Genomic DNA, 17,430 nt, shown 5'->3' with positions numbered 1-17,430 from the left:
TGTAGTAAGAGCTGGATCAGGTGACGCTGAACCATCCTTATAGACTCAGGCTGCTGGGGGACGTCCCATCATGCACAGAGCACTCCTCCTTCACTCCCCTCTTTTCACTTTTCCACCACCACATGTCATTACATTTAACTTTCCTCTCTCCTGTAGTTTGCATTTTTCCTGTTTGTTGCTCATGTTCTCTCTTTCTTTCCTTTTTTATTCTCCTTTTTTTCCTCAGGGAGGGGCAGCCATCTGCAGATACTGGCCCCTGTGAGCAGCACTCGGAAACAGTGCTGCTCACAGGGGATAGTCTGTTGGTTTTCTCTAATAATGGCGTTTTTAACCTTACAAAGCACATTGGAACACCTATTGTAAATACATTCTGTGAAAATGAAGGTTAATCAAAAAAACTTTTCCATCAAAGATGTATGAACAGCAATTTTCACTGCAGTTTCATGAAATGGTCCCAAATTATTCCGGCACACAGTCTGATGGTAGAGCATCGTGGTCGGTGTAATAGTTCATGTTCATGGACATAAGTCATGTACCTCCAGGCTAAAAGAGCAACAAAGGCCAAATTAGGAAGTGGAAGATCATAACTTTCTGATACACTACCGTTTGAATCCCACACCTTGCTTCAGATTACTTGCAGCTCCATAGTGTAGTGGTTCACACATTTGCCTAACAACCAGAGGTTCCCCAGGAGAAGACACAAATCCTTTGGGGGTTGCATCAGGAAGGACATCCGGTGTAAAATCGTCCAAATCAAATACACAAAGCTATCCGCTGTGGGGACAGCCTCGTTAATTTCTTTGTTATTACGACTCAAAATAAATAAAGGGAAGGCCGCTTGTAACTTGGATTGATCGATATCTTTGTGCACTTTTTTTAAAACTACAAATTGTAGGTTCAGCTGTTGTTGATGTTCAGCTTCACTTGCTGCTGAAGCATTCTTACTACATTAATGAATATTTCATGGTTCTGTTTAAAGTATGTTCACCTGGTAACTGAAAACTGATTTAGGTTGCCTGTCGTGTAAAGACACACGACGCCAGCATTACTTTTAAACCTGCGCTGAGCGACACAAAGAAAATGAGGGCAATCCTGTGTTTGTAAAGAAACAGATCATATTCATCACTATTTCCTGATTGACCATGAGACTGCACTGATGTGAAAGGTGTGCTTGAGTTTTGATTCCATGTTTCTGGGTAGTACATCCTTTTTCCAGATCTCTGTGGTGGTCACCTGACAAAAGTTTAAATAACTCGTAGAGTAATTTGGCCTGGAAGATGGTCGACACCCTGCTAGATTTGTACAATCTATGAGTTTGTAATTCCTACATCATTGGTTCCAAAATGGTGTGCTGAGGCAAATCCAGGTATGCTGACATTTATGACCACCGTGTGTTTTGTTTTTGGAGCATACCACAACTTATCCTCACTGCAGTCTATCTGTAACCTGAAGAAATAAAAGATGAAAAACTAGCAGCTCTCAAAGTTGAGAAGTTTGCAAAAACGACCCGTCTGAAAGCTTCAGCGGTGAGGTCAACAGGCCTTGGAAGCTAAACATCCCCCCTCATGCAAACTGAGATCCAAACAAAAACCATTTATATCAACTATACCACCCGTGGATTGAGTGCATTTGCCTGACTCAAGGTATATGTCATGTTCAAGCTTGTAAGATGTAATTTTTGCTTTTATAAATAGTTAAATGACTTTTGTCATCCTACCTGAGATGTGATGACCTCTATGGATGCCATGAAGCGGTCAGCAATGATGGACACTCCCAGGAACATGTACATGAGTGACAGGAAGTAGACCACAGCTCTGGCCACCTGGTAACCGACTCCAGGGTTTTCGGGGTACCAGACAGGTAACAGGATGCCCGGCTTGCACACGGTCACCTCATCACACTTATCCCCAATGCTGGGTGATGTACTATTATCATTAGATAAGGAAGGCAGGACGGAGGAGGAGGGAAATATGGAGGGCAAGGCTGTTCTTGGGTCAGGGTTCATGCTGGGGTCACTGCGCTGGGACTCTGGCTGGCAGGGTGGCAGTGGAAGGAGGAAGAGGAAGAAGAGGAGGAAGGGGGCAGGAGAGGCGGAGAGAGACATCACGACGTTTGATTCCCACGAGAAGCAGGAAAGACGAGGCAGAAGATGATGGGAATAGGCAGAGGAAGAAGAAGACGGGAACGGGAGATGCTGGGTACAGCCGAGGGTGCTGCGACTAGCTCACCTGCAGAGGGGGGAGAGAGAACGAGAAGGAAAATCAGGATTAGTTCATGACTAAAGAGAAGAAAAGGCTTTAAAAGCTGTACTGAAGACCAAACAAAGAGTGCATTTGAAGCTTATGCAACATTAAGCAAACACTAAAAGAAGTGTCTTCTATGCTGTCAGACACTTTTTAATGAAAACACTGAGGGAAGAATAGAAAGGAGAGAAGAGTTCTGGCTACGCTAGGTTTTAAAAATCACACAAACTTTTTACAGTTGCATCTGTGGTTTTACCAAAGTTACACAAATTTACACCCTTCCCAGCAAAATGTGTCAGTGTTGGTGTGAAGCCAGTTCTGTGGTGGAGCCTTGAGAGCCAGCCAACATTTCGACAGGTTTCAGAAACGATTCTTACACAGCTTTTGTAGGAAAAGGTGTGAAACCCTTCAGAGGATAATAACACAGAGGTCGTCATCTGTATGATCTCTACACCTTCAATGCAATAGTGAAATTCTCACTGCAGCCCCTCCCATAGTCACCACCCGTCTTTGATATTATAAAGGTATGGAACCACTAAGCACTGATCTATACATGCATCCACCCACCCAAAGGAATTAATGAGCATAGATACAATATTCATTAACTGGCACTCCATTGGTGGAAACTGGGTACCACTCAATATCCACACTGCTGTCTAGTTCCAGCAAGAAAATGCAGCTCAGAGAATAATGATGATGCAGTTATATCTGGCTCTGTAATCTTACTGTTTCAGCCCAGCAGCGCTGTGATAGACTTACAACCTTTCCAGGGTGTACCTCAACTCTCCACATCACAGCTGACGTAGGCTCTATTTCCCCGCGACCTTAAACTGGATTATCAGTTAAGAAAATGAATGGATGGATGTTTTAACTAAGAAGTTTACAACATGTTCCTCATTACACACTCAGTGGCAGCAATAGCAGTTGCTTTCCAAAATTTATTTCATCAAATTAAAATTCCAGCCCTGCACTTGGCTTGCTCTGCACCCAAGAAATACTTTTTTGAATATTTGTAGATAGATATACGTCAGTATATCGATTTCTTTCTCTTTTTAAAGAGTTTCACCAGAAACAGTTTTGCCTTATTTATACGATGATGAAGTCATCACCCTTTAGATGATGACTTCACTGACCCTTATCTTTTGAGGAAAATGTCAAATTTGTCACAAAATCACACCTCTTGACTTTAGCTTTCATTTTTCATTTTCACCGTGCTGCATCTCTCACCCATGCGTTCGTTGCCTTCTCCCTGTAATGGCATTTAATCTAGAATGCCTAGCAAAGTCCTGGATAGGCGACAGGATTTCCAAAACTCGACTGCCAGGCTTTGCTGGCAGGACATAATGCCTACTCTCAGCCACCTACACTAGTGTATTAAATAAGATTCTCCTCCTAAAAAGTCCCTTCACAGTGTTCATTGCAGTATTCATTCCCCCTCTGATACAGGAGAGCTGTTTATCCCCTCTCTACATTGCTGATCCTGTGGCACAGAGCTGTTTGTGATGGGGCTTCGGTGCTTTGGAGTTCTCTCCCGCTCCTCATTCAAGGAATAGAAACTCCAGAGCAATTTAGGAAAATCAACCTTTTCACACTGGCTTTTGTTCCCACTCAAAGTAACCTTACTTTGTTGTCCCCTTGATATTATTTTGCAGTGCGTTTTATGTATGATGTTTTTGACCTTGCATTCATACTGTAGCTCTTGTTTTTCATATGAAAGCAGAAAATAACTGGATTGTGAATTATGTAAAGATTTCCCCGTAAATATAGACAAAGGAAGTTGTAAGTGAACGCTGGCAGGTATAAAAGGGTGGATTCACTCTTGAGTCATGCAAACCCATTGAGGTGAGTCACCAGAACACAGAAAAATAATTATTTTATCTCTATATTATCAAGGCTCAATAGAAAAAGCTGGAGCAGAAGGCTAAGTGGAAGAAAGGATGACAAATGCAGACAGAAAAGAATGAATAATGGATGAATATAGTAGTGTGTGACTTTTAGTTCGGTTTAGTGTTACCTCGTGTCGCATAAACGTCTTAAAAGCAGCATTTTCTCTATTGTTTACCTTGAACTTCAGATGGAAAGAAAAACAAGTGAGGCAGAAACCCGGAGCAGGGGTGAGAACAAACGGAAAAAGGACAAACAAATGCAAAAACCTCTGAGTGAAAACATGAGAGACAGAAGAAGAGAGGGATGGGAGGAAGAGAGTCAAAAGATAGAAAGACGGTACAAAGAAGCCGAGACAGCAGGGAGGACGAGTCGCCATGATGGCCTCCAGAAAAAGAGGCTTGTTTTTGTTTGAGTCATGCAAACCCAGAACTGCTCACCAAATGTCTTTCTGCTCTTTCCCTTTTAATTTGAGACACCAACACACTAACAATGCTAACGCTTGTCTGAGGTAAGTTTGTGTGTGCGTGAGCATGCAACGTCACTTCTGCCAACTGGTGAAATTTAGACCTCAGCGTGAAACCAAAGGATGGACAGATGGACCGAACAGTGTTTCCTGCAGTTTGTGCAGCAGTGCCTAATCTTCCACCTCGCTCTCCCTCTCACGCTTCATCTCTCTCCATCCGTCCATTAGTGAGGAGGGAAGCACCTGCTAACACCTTCTGTTTTACAACATTACACACCTAATCTGCTCTCATATTAATTTGGTTGATGAAAATATGAAAATTATGCTCATATAAAAAAAAAAGATAACTTCTATAATCCTGCTGTTTATCTTTCTTTTGGTTTTTTTTGGAGAACACAGGTTTAGTTATTCCATCAGAAGCAGGACTTCTGAAGCCATCAGATCACTGAAAAAGACGACCAGAGCTCTTTTTAGGCCAGGATCCAGTTTTACATTTACACAACAGCAAAGAAAGAATCACACTTCCCAGCAGTCACACACACAAAGGTCAGCCAATTCAAATATTAGATGCCACCTTTACAAACATCATGCACGATTAGTTAGACGATTAGATTCTGTGTGGTTTCAGCTTGTGTTTGTATAAGAAGACATGTTTAGTCTCCATATTTGCTCCTGTGTATCTACTGCAGCCTGAGCCCAACAGGACAAAAGCAAAAGTGTGTCAAAAACTGCTGTTCTGTCTGCAGTCGCTCGCGTAGCTGGTACACACAAGTTGTCCTTTGGCGGCATCATGCTGCACCAAAGTTTTTAAGCCATGAATCATCAGTCTGATTGCTGTAAACATATAAATACTTTGGTAGCACAGCTCCATAATGCTGCATGATGGATGCACTGGCACGGCTGTGTGAAAGAAGCAGCCGTTGATTAGTAGGTTCGTTTCTATGCACCAGCACTCATGAGGTGCTTTGTATTTACGAGCCATTCAGAGGGCAGAATCTGAAGCTGATTCATGTGTGCACACTTCCACAAGGACTGCGGTTCATAAAGGAAACACTGGCTGCGAGTAAGGTTTTATAAACCAGATTACAGTATGGATCCTACATATTGTTTTATAAACGAGGCTGAAGGACTGCAGAACACAAAATCAGGCTGTCAGGATAAAATGTGCTTTCCATTGTCTGCCTAGGAAAGTGTGCTTGTTCTCAAAAGAAAACAAAATAAATTTATATGAGTAGCTCCAGGCTGTCCTGTTGGACTGTTTCATATTAGACTTCAGTTATCAGCTGAGAAGCTTAACAGAGGCTGCTGCGAACCGGCTCTTAAGAAATATAACCGAAACTAAAAAGTGATTTTAGTGAAGATTTTTAGAAAAGAATACGGCACTTTTGATGTAAAGTCTGTAAAGACTAATATTTAATGATCATGGTAATAACAAAGTTTGTATGAATAATATTTACAGTCATTAATGGGTTAATTTTCTGGATTCCAGATGCATCTGGACGGTCTCATTTTGCCTGACTTTAAAACATGAGAAATCAACAGTCAGCTGATATTATACCTTATGTTAATAATGTTATACTTTATGTTAATAGAAGATCTGACTAGAAGACATGTGTACGTGTATGTGGAAAACATCAGGCTGAACACTTCCAAACCTCGGTGCAGTTTTTGCTGTCGGACAGAAATCACTGCTGACTAGAGACTTTCAAAAGTGATAAAAATGACTGACTTACTTTGATTATGGTGTTGACTAAACTGCTCATAAGACACAAACATTTCCAGGATGTCTGACCAGAAATAAATGTAGAAAATTAGACGTTGAGGCTCATGAGAATCATTTTGTTGTTGGGTTGAAACATTTAGATTCAGAAAGAGCCATAACCCAGCCCCTGTAACCCGGTGACTAAAACACAGGTAAGAGAGAGGAAGGAGAGACTGAGGATTAAAATGTGCTCTGATGTATGCATGCCTTTCAGTATAATGACCACTTTAACATAAATATTACTGCTGAGGTTATTTTTTTACTGAGCCTTTCACAAATATGAGCAGAAATTAGTTTTTTATTGTGCATATCAACCATAAAACCATTTCTAAAGACAATTCTGTGTTTTTAAATGTGCTTATGTGGGTAAACTAATGATAATAATTACACTGAGGTATTTCATTAATCAGCTTATGCGAGCACCTCCAGATTGAAATGCTTAACAGACTCCAGTGTGATTCAGCAGAATTAGATTAGCTTCAGTATCTTTTGACTGACTCACCTAGACTGCTGCAGCATTTACTCCCTGCTTAAAAATGCAATTTGAAGGAGTTTAAAGAAGAAAATGATCTACAGAAGATTTTATGGTTTATTGTAAAAACACAAATGAGCAACGTCTACAGAATAAGCCAAAACACCAAAGAGCATGCTTTATGAGTCAGTATTTATGCACAGACAGATGGGTTGTTTAGTGAAAAGTTGATAATATAAAGATGGATGAAGGTCATTTATTGAGAACTGGAAAAAGTGAGAGATGGGTGGGAAAAGAGAAGGATGTACCCATGAATAAAAGAAAGAGGAGAAGAGTTGTGTGAAACCCAAATGGGAAATTAGAGATAAAAAAAATGGGGCCAGCAGGAAAGGAGGAGTTAAAGACAGGAGATGAAGAGAGATCAAAGAGGGAGGGAAAGAGTGAGGAGGATGGATTTAAAGGAGGAATGAAGAAGCAAAAATTAACAGACTGATGCGAAGTACAGATGAGGAGTGACAGAGGGGCGAATCAGAGATAAAAAGCCAATAAGTTGAGGAAGGAAGAGTACAACATGAGTGATGGGAGGTGCATAAGGACAGCGGGTAGTGAATAAACAGAGGAAGGAATCAGTAGTAGTGGTATCACAGTAATACCCAGGACTCTTTGGTAAACAATCAAACACATCATGCATCTCTTTGTATATCTACAACGGTACTCCATTTGTGTCCATTTGAGCAATTATTTGGTGACACAAAGGATTTTGGGTATGCAGCCAATGCAGACATGTTGCTAACAGCAACACAACAATACTATGTAGCTTGGTGTTGATGATGCTGTGAAGAGGTAGAGTTTTAAAAAAGCAGCATGAAAAGCACAGAACCTGGCTGTAGCAGACACATTTAACTTCAAGAAGTCTACTCTGACGATTGTCTTCTCTGCAGGAGTTAAACTAAAAAGCTGAACACAGCACAGACATGAACAGAGTAGCTCACAAACTGGTTCTCTATGACGCTCCCCTCTGCTGAGAGTAAACAGCTACATAGGAACCTGTAGGGACCTCAGGAACAACCTCATGAATGACACGTTTCCTCTCAGGATTACTTATTTTGCATGTGGTCACCACCATGGTCTCTGTTAGGCTCTTCCTGCGTGGACAGCCCTCTACAAAGGGAATGCTGCGGAATGATCAAAGATGAGGAAACCACAGGTGGAGGGTAGGAAAAAGAGGAATAAAGATATGAGAGGTAATAAAACACCAAATAAAAATAATGCTCAGGAGGAAGGGAGGCAGAGGGAGGAGAGGATGAAAAATAAAGATGCAAGACTGATGTGAGTTCAGGTCCTCAACATGTATATGGTTTGTAATCAGAGTACAGTTGAATGTGTGTTACCATAGCAACGTACAAAAACATTCACTTCCAATCTGCCCGGAACAAATCGAGTTTTGTTCAGATTTGACGTAATTGTCACTGGCAATCGATCTCTGAGGGGTGGGGTTGGTTAAGGTGAGAGAGACTGAGCGAGAGGCTAGAAAGTGAGAGAGCATTCATCCATCAGGAGATGAGACTGAGCTGGCTCAGCAGAGAGGCCGAGGCAACATCAAACAAAGAAGCGCACACACACACGCACACACACACACACACACACACACACACACACACACACACACACACACACACACACACACACACACACAGTTTGAAACATTCTGATACTTAAACACGAGAGAAACCCTGTAAAGATTCCGTTCAAGAGTCAGCCTTTGCTGTAAGTCACTGTAAATAGTTTATACTCAAGTAACTGACAGAAAATCGAAATTCCATGATTATTTATTTTTGTGATAACCATACGTCATGTTTGCTGTTTTTATGTGTAGCCAGGATATAGTCTGACTGTCGTCCAGTGACATGCAACTGGGGGGCTCCATTCCCCCTGAAATCTTGAATCGGATAAGTGCTGATGAAAACCAATGGATCATCAATTATATGATGACTGTGGAAGAATTTCTCATTCAGTCAAAACAAATCAGGCAGTAAAATCTGGGAACCCATCAATTAATCTGCTGCCCTAATCTCTGGGTACAATGGCCAATTTTTGAGGCTACTAGCAACTTGTATTGTTTATGAATGCTGACTGTTTATGCAATGAAACCCAGACTGCAAAGAAAAGCCAGAAACACACCTGCGCTAAAAGTCTTTCCAACTATTTACATGCAGGCCTTTGTTTCTAAGGATCAGGTCAGTAACAGCTACACAAATGAGAGGCCAAAGTGAACAAACATCCATTCTACGACAAATAAAGTTCCGGTGTTCTCAACACCAGGAGTGCACTGGTGACAGTTTTCCTTTTGCTAAATCAAAACAGCAAGTGACAGGAGACATAAAAGCCTTGCAGCAATGAGTCAGTAGACTCTAAATAGACACAAGAATATTTATGCAGAGATTTTCTAGACAACCGTGAAAGTCATCTTCAGCTGTTCATACACACCTTCATGCAGGATTTTATCCGTCACACACACTGACTGATGCACTTTTTTGCTAATTTGACTTCCCCAAGGAGCCAGAGTCAAAACCACTCCCAATCCTCAACCTCCTGCTCCAAAACTTTTGACTACAACGTCACCAAATCTGATGAAACAGAAATAAACAGTGCTCCATCGACTGGGTGGAAGTGTGACACCTGTCATTGCCGCTGTTTTCTGCTGATTTCTGTTGGTTTTATTTAGCCCGTGCTGTTTGCCATGTCTTCTACATTTCCCTGTCTGCTCTTTCTATTTCTATTTAACTCTCTTATTTTTCTACTTCCAGTTTTACTTTTAAGGTTAGTCTTCTTATCCGTCTCACTGGCTGCATTTCCGTTCTTTCCCCATTGTCTACCTTGCATTAACTGTTCATCCCTGTCTTGTTTCCCAATCTCTCAAAGGGCTGCGGAGGCAGATCTGATGTTATTTAAACTGACCCAGAAGCAGACAACACGAGGAGAAACGAACTTGGTTAAACAAAAGACGAGCCGTTTATTCATGCTGAAACATGAAGATACAAAAACAGGGAAACAAAACCAAGGGCTAAACCTAAACTGGGAAAGAACTAAACAAAAGAATGACACACAAGGAGGAGGACTCACACAAACACACATCAACACAGACACACTGAGAGGGACACAAAGGACAAAGACACAAGGGGAACCTAAAAGGGAAAGAAACCAAACTGGGAATATAAAGAACTTAAAACAGACTAACTTAAGACTGCTATGATACATAAAACATAAACCACCATAGGAATTAACACCAAAACACAGGAACTCAAAAGCACTGGGTCAAAATGACCCAGAACCATGTCTGTGTCCCCTATTCCTGTCTCCTTGGCTTGTTTTTAGTTTGAACTTTCTTGACATTTTCTAAAGACTGTATCAGCTTTGTCTTTTTAAAAATAAACCTCATGTGTTCACATTGCAGGTCCACAGTGATGGGAAACATGTAACAGCTGCTTCCAGAAAAATTCTTCATAACATTTAGAAATTATTAAGAAATATAATCTTGCATAATGGCTCACAAACCCTGTGAGTATTATGATTATCCAAAGAGATGCTGCAGTTCAGAGCAGAGTCATCCTACACTAGATTAGCAATCTGCATCTGCAATATTACACTACATTACACTGTCTTTAGTCATGCTTGCACACACACACAATTATGACATCTGATGATGCACACACGCCTCTGCTTCCACTGTTTCAGTCCAGCGTTCTCATTTCTCCTTTTGCTCACTCTGCGTACCTAAACAGCCGTCTCCCATCATGCATGTTATGGTAAGTACTGTCATTACCCTCAGACTGTAATCTTCTACTCATGAAATAGCCATTTACAACAAATGATGATTAACCATGATTGCTGGGGTGCACAGCAGTCCACATGTTTGACCCCAATGTGTGCAACATGAAAAACAATGTGGAAACCGCAGAAACAACCAGAATCTGATCTCACAGACATGAATGACAGGCTGCTTATTATTATTATTAAATATGTTACTTTAGATTAAATGATCAGAAAAAGAGCTCAGCGCTCGGTCTCACCATTAATTAGCTTTCTGTTGTGTTGCCACTAAATGATTTCTTTGAATATGTTCATTAGAGTGACAACAGTCATGTGACCAAAATGTGACCAATCATTAAATGAAACCACTGGTAATAGAAGTGAGAAACCCAACACATAAGAAGAGGAAGAGGAAAAGTAAAATCTTTCCCAAAATTCACAACTTTAATCATCGTAAAGTGGTCGTACAGAGCGAAACCAAACCCAGGCAGCAAAAGGCAAAGCCAAAAAACAGCCCGAAAAGGGAAAGTAAACACATAATAATAATGGATTGCATTTATATAGCACTTTTCAGGACCTCTCAAAGCACTTTACAATACCACTATTCATTCACTCTCACATTCACACACTGGTGGAGGCAGCTGCCCTGGGGCAGACTGACAGAAGCGAGGCTGCCATATTGCGCTATCGGCCCCTCTGGCCATCACCAGCAGGCGGTAGGTGAAGTGTCTTGCCCAAGGACACAATGACCGAGACTGTCCGAGCCGGGGCTCGAACCGGCAACCTTCCAATTACAAGATGAACTGCCAACTCTTGAGCCACGATCGCCCTGGAAGACAATCTGGTAACTGACAAGAGAGAACAGGGGATAATATACAATGAAGACTGAAAGTAGGTGAATCTGAATCTGGTTGGCGCAAACAATAAAAAACAGAGAAAACTGTCAAAGACAGGAAGTGAAACTGACAGGAGTGCAAACACACCAGGAAATACAAATTAAAATTGGACATTTAAGTGGGCTAAACAATAACATGTTCAAATTGAAAAGTTTTAGAGCACTTTATGATGCAAATAATTTTAGTAACACCAGTTGGATCTAGTAAGATAAGCATCTTCTCATCATTGTATCACTTCTTTGAACAGCTTGATGCAACTGTCATCTACTGATGAGCTGCTTGACTTACATCTGCAGTTCTGGTCAATGAAACATCAAACAGGAGCAAGATTGATGTGTTTTCTGTCTGCACTGATTAGACACATGCAGCTTCCTCTTTAAACTAATCACAGCTACACTGATAGTCTGACACTGCGCTATTAATTACCCACTAAGAATCAACACAGGAGTGAAGTGGCTGCTCCTGCGGTTTCTGTGGTTGCACATTAAGCATCCGGAGACAGAGTAATCTACACTGAATCGTTCTGCAGCAGCTGTTCGCTGCCTGTCTTCACCACAAATTACCTTTCCATCGAAGAATCACAGAACCATGGGTACGTGGCTCAAAATGAAACACCAAATTTCAAGTTGATATGAAAGTATAAAGGACTGAATAAGTTAGAGTTTTTGTGAAGATTCTGATAAACTTTAAATTTCATATATCTCAGTTTTTAAAAGTTGCTAATAACTTAGACATCAGTATATTTATCACATTTAGACCCTGCTATTAAAGACTAACATTGGATATTACAACAGACAAGAAAACCATACTTGATCTTCCCAAAACCATGGATTATTTCCACACGTTATATTCATTGTGTATCATTTTATCATTCATTCATATTTTATTTCAGGACTATTGACTCACTCAAGTGGCCATTACAGAAACTGCAGTTTTTACCGTTTCCACACTGGTTTTTCAGCTTGACAGGCTGCTGCTTGATGGAAATCAAGAATATGTCCCTTCCTTCCCTTGGTGGTTCTTGGTGTCTGGGGGTGGGCGTCCAGGTACACACCAGCTCACTCCTGGTGACTGCTTGTCGGGGCCTGGAGCCTGGGGCTCGGTCACTCAGGCACAGCTGGCTGCCGGCGGAGCTCACAGGCACGTCACTGCAACTCCCCCTGGCTGCTGCTGAGTGAGCCCTCATCTGGGACTCTCCTCAGCTCTTTCCGGGACAGTGGCGCGGCTGCCCCTCTGTTGGTCTTCCTTGGTCTCTTGTGTTCTGAGGGCCTCTGGATGTCTGGAGTCTTGATCTCCTCCATACCTGCTTCATGCCCTGGAGGACGGGGCTGTGGCCCCCCCACACCCTCTAGCAGATCGTTACATGAAGGAACCTTTTAAATACAAGCGCGTCCATGCTCACAGGTGTACACACGGGTGCTCACACACACAAACTACACCCTTTTTGGCTCCTACCTAAAAGCACACTGTGCGCTGTCGATCTCACGTGCTGCACAATAATGTTTAATATTTAGTATTTACTGTCATATTCACCTAGATCATCGTGATGACGTTGTTTATTATATTGCTCTCTTGTTTTGCTTGTTTTCTCTTTTTTCTTTCTCAACAGGTGATCCAGGTGATTGATGTATGTATTTTTTGTCTGTTTGTTTTGTTGGTTTTTGTTTTTGACCTTCCCTCTTCCCTGCTGTTTTCTTTCCCCCAGTCATGTCTGTCCCGTGTGTAGCAAGTGAAAATAAAATAAAATAAACAATAAAAACAAAGGTGAATCAAATAGACCAATACGGCAAGGCTGGGATGGTCCATTTGGTAAAGTAAATCCGTTGGGCATCTTTCTTCGCCTTTAGACAATAATTCTGATGAAAAAGAACCAAACGGGACAGGCGGGGAAAAAAAAAAAAAGAATATGTCAGCAACTCAAAAACTGCATGCTGCATAAAGAAATGTCAGCACAGGCCAAAACATTGTGTGCATTTTGGTTCATTAACCCTCTCAAGGCAGGCGTTGCAGATTTGCAACAGTTAAAAGCTAACAACCTGATTACCCCACATACATCTTCTATGAGGTTTTTTTTACTCAGAAGTACCACTGCAGGTATTCTTTTGTGCATTAGCAACAAAAACTTAATTTGAGCCTGAGAGGGCTAATAAATATCAGGAATCTAGCTCATGTGTTTCTAGACATGTAACACGAGTAAAACACAAACTGTTGTAGAGTTTAGACGGCTGGATTAATTACAGCCTGAACGTCTGCTCCAGCAGACGAATGTGAGACTGACGAATGAAAACCTTCATCTCCTGGATGATGTATGAAACCCTGCTGGCAAGCTTTTTCTATCTTTTAAAGGCGACTCAGTCCTCTCTCCCTCTCTTGCTCTATTCTCCCCTGAGCAAATAACAGCAGTAAATGACAAATCAATGTTTCATATCAATAAGTAATTTGTGCTGAAAATGACAGGGCAGGATGAGGATTTTATTTCAGCCATACAGGTTTCACAGCAACAAACACTATGTGACTTTTCAGGAGAAAGCACACACGAGGACATTAAACAAAACAAACAAACAAACAAACAAACAAAAAAGCTGATTTATCGTATTTTGTATTTTGTACACCATTTTTCCCGTTTAGTTTTGGAGCAGCTGCCAGATTTTCCAAGTAAATCAACCTTGAAACTACTTAAACTGACAAAAGCTGCACAGATTTTACTCTGGCAGCAGCCAGTGAACTACCAGTGTGGTGAAGGAACATGACTATGACTCTAACTTCATATGGCTTCTGAAAAGCAAACAGTTCATGTAAAAAGGGTCCTTTGACTTTTTTTTCGGGTCATGCAGGTGAAACAGGGTGAGAGGCAGCCTGTCACACCACATGCTGCTGCTCAAAGAACAAAACCTGGGCATTTTTTAACTACAGTCGAAATAACACCAGTGCATTCAACCATGCCTCCATCTTTCCACTACTTCAAAGTTTTGCGCTCCCAAATTGTCACTTTGGGGCTTTTGTGTTTGTTAGTTGAGCCTCAGGAACAAAATAAATGTAGACAGGATCATCCTGAATTGCTCTTTTTAGAGACGCTTCAAAGCCAGGTCTCTTTTTGAACTGTTTCATCGTGTAGTTCTATAGAGATAATAATTCAACAATTTATCACAATATTCTCAGTTTAATTATAATTGTTTTTAATGTGAAGCACAGAAACAAGAATAACAGTCCTTATTATGGTCACCAAACTGAGAGGCCTCACATAGAGTGTGTGCAAACGCACAGACAAAAACTGCACAATCTGACAAAATATAATAAGGCACAGATGAACTAAATAATAGACTCTGTCTCTCTAGATTCTCTATCATACAGATCAATGCAAGCTTGAGTGCTTCAAGCACTCGATTCCTCTCCTTGAAGCCTCTCTGTGCTTCTCAGTTCCTGCCACCAAATGTGACAGGAGGAGGTGAGGAAGCGGCACAAGCCGAGAGGCATTTAACAAAAAAGTGAGACATCCTCCAAGAAGCCTCATTTTAAAGCAATTTCAATTAAATATAAGGTGTGGCAGAAGTGCATCATAAAGCTTGTATTACAACTGCTGTTGTGTTTTATGATGACAGATTTTATGATCACAGATTTATATTTAAGGCTACTTTACTTACATTTACAAGCTAATGTATCATCAACAGAACATAAACAGTAAAGTGTAGAAGTGACGAGTTTCTTCACAAAGTCAATCATCTTAAATAGCTCAAACATTTCATGAAAACAAAGAAATTGTTGTTTAAGGACTCGTCCTTCTGCCATCCACCCACCTATCCATTCATCCATCAACCCTCGTTTGTACACCTCCTTTTTACACCGAAGGTAAAAACACTTCTGCAAAGGGTACACCTGTGCATCCACAATTAAAAGTGAATCCTTCAGCACAGCGTACTGAGATTAATTTCCTGTTTACAGACAGGAGGAAGGGGGACAGAGCAGACGATGAAGCACACATTAGAGAAAAGAAAAGCCTTCTAACAAAGGTCTGAGGAGCTTGGAAAGAAAATCTCCAAAAGTTGATTCTGTTCATCTGGACGTAGCGTTTTGTGGGAGAAACGTTTCGTCACTCATCCAGGTGACTTCTTCAGTCTCAGCTGACTGCAGGTATCCAATCTTATAAACAGTACATTTGCATAATGACTGAAACCAGCCCACTGAAGGAACAATGGGCTGGGAGGTCAGTTCTTTAATCTTAATTATGCAAATTTTCATGACATTGATCAACAACCACTGATCAATGGCCATGAGTACCATTCACAGAGAGTTGGGGAATGGCTGCAATCACAGCATTGTAAGATGGTGACAGATGAACCCTTAGGCCCCCTCCTCGATTCAGAGATGGTCTCTCCCTTTTCACGTAAATGTCCTCCTTGACTCCGCCCTCAAACCAGCGTTCCTCCCTGTCCAGGATGTGTACATCCTCATCATTGAAAGAGTGTCCACTGGCCTGTAGGTGTAAATAGACTGCAGAGTCCTGGCCTGACGAGGTGGCTCTTCTGCGTTGTGCCATCTACTTCGCCAGAGGTTGTTTGGTTTCCCCGATGTATAAATCCTGGCAATCCTCCTGGCACTTAACAGTGTACACTGTGTTACTCTGTTTGTGTCGGGGGACCCGATCCTTGGGGTTTAAAAGCCGCAGAGACCCGGTGTTTAGAAAAAATGCGTCTCAACTGCTCCGATACTCCTGACACGTATGGGATCACTACAGGTTTTCGCTTGGGCAGCGGTTGTCCTTCTCTCCTGGATCGGCTGCAGCTTTCTTTTGCCGCCTTCCCAGCTTTGACAAAAGATGTTTTATCTTCATGCTGGTGGATAAAATCGACTGGTGGTTGCTTTCCTTACACTAGCGAGCATAGACAGTGAAGCTGAGTTTGAAGCGTGTTTGAAGCATGTTACCGTGCACACCACGTGGGTATTCATAATGCACATGAAGAAATGTAGATATGTGTGGAAGTATGCGATCTGACATGGAACAATGTAACCCTCACATAGACAGAGGAAGACAAAGACACAGAAACTGCTGTCTGCTAAGAAAAACGGATTGCTAATAAACCCACGTATAGGAATTCAACCATATATTTGGATGGCTGGCAGGAAATAAGCAGGACTCAAAGTTATTTTATTTTGAGCTATTTTTCAACAAAATGTGAGTCTTCAAACGGTGCATTTTCTCTTAACACAATGTAAGCTTGCAACAGTGTGTTTAACACCAAAAACCAGATGATGTGGAACACCTGCAGGTCTGCTGGGTTAAAGCCATGCTAAAAGCTAAAATTTGTGAGACATCTGGTAAAGGCTTAGAGAGCGCTAACTCAAGGACAGATGCCACTCCTGGGTACTTTGAAAATAGCCAGCAGTCTAACAGATTTGTCTCTGGTCTTTTAAAGCAGACTGTATTAGCTGTCGCAGCAATACACTTCCAGAGGGGAGAGGCTTTATGGTCCCTGGTGCTTTTCTCCATCTATTTCTACCCTCTCTCTGCCTCTCAGCCCATCGCTTTCTCTCTCAGTTCTGTCTTTCTCTCTCAATGTTCATTTTCTGGTACACAAACACAATCATTTTTCAGAGTAACTGTCCTTTAGATGGCTGGCTGTTATTTTACTGTCACCACAGAAATCCTCATCCAAACTTTGAATGGTGAGTGGATGACGAAAAGACGGAGATGGCGAGACGCAGCAGGATACAATCCGTGAATTAGAAAAGTGTCTTTCAGTCAGCAAATAAACAAACCACCTGATGCTCTCCCAAACACTCGCCTCACAACAAAGCCCCTTTTTCCTAATAAGACTCCTCTTTATTTGAAGGACTATTTCGATCTCTTCGCCAGCACCAGATCTAGTGATCTGATCTAGATTAGTTTAGAAGTGTTTGAA

General features: G+C 41.5%; 1 protein-coding gene across 3 annotated transcripts in view; it reads right to left on the bottom strand.

Moving 5' to 3' along the window:
- The window catches only part of slc8a2b (solute carrier family 8 member 2b), a 212,441-nt gene that overhangs the window by 52,643 nt on the left and 142,368 nt on the right, over positions 1 to 17,430 (bottom strand). For all 3 annotated transcript variants that reach the window (XM_026192630.2, XM_026192633.2, XM_080289336.1), the window contains one exon: positions 1,718 to 2,228. In XM_026192630.2, coding sequence (XP_026048415.2) covers positions 1,718 to 2,104 — 387 coding nt within the window. In that variant the 5' untranslated portion in view covers positions 2,105 to 2,228. The remainder of the gene's footprint in view (positions 1 to 1,717; positions 2,229 to 17,430) is intronic.

The sequence above is a fragment of the Astatotilapia calliptera genome, chromosome 14, assembly GCF_964374335.1.
Source record: "Astatotilapia calliptera chromosome 14, fAstCal68.1, whole genome shotgun sequence".
NCBI lineage: Eukaryota > Metazoa > Chordata > Actinopteri > Cichliformes > Cichlidae > Astatotilapia > Astatotilapia calliptera.
The sequence above is the reverse complement of the archived record's forward strand: the minus strand, read 5'-3'. Positions and strand labels throughout refer to the sequence as shown.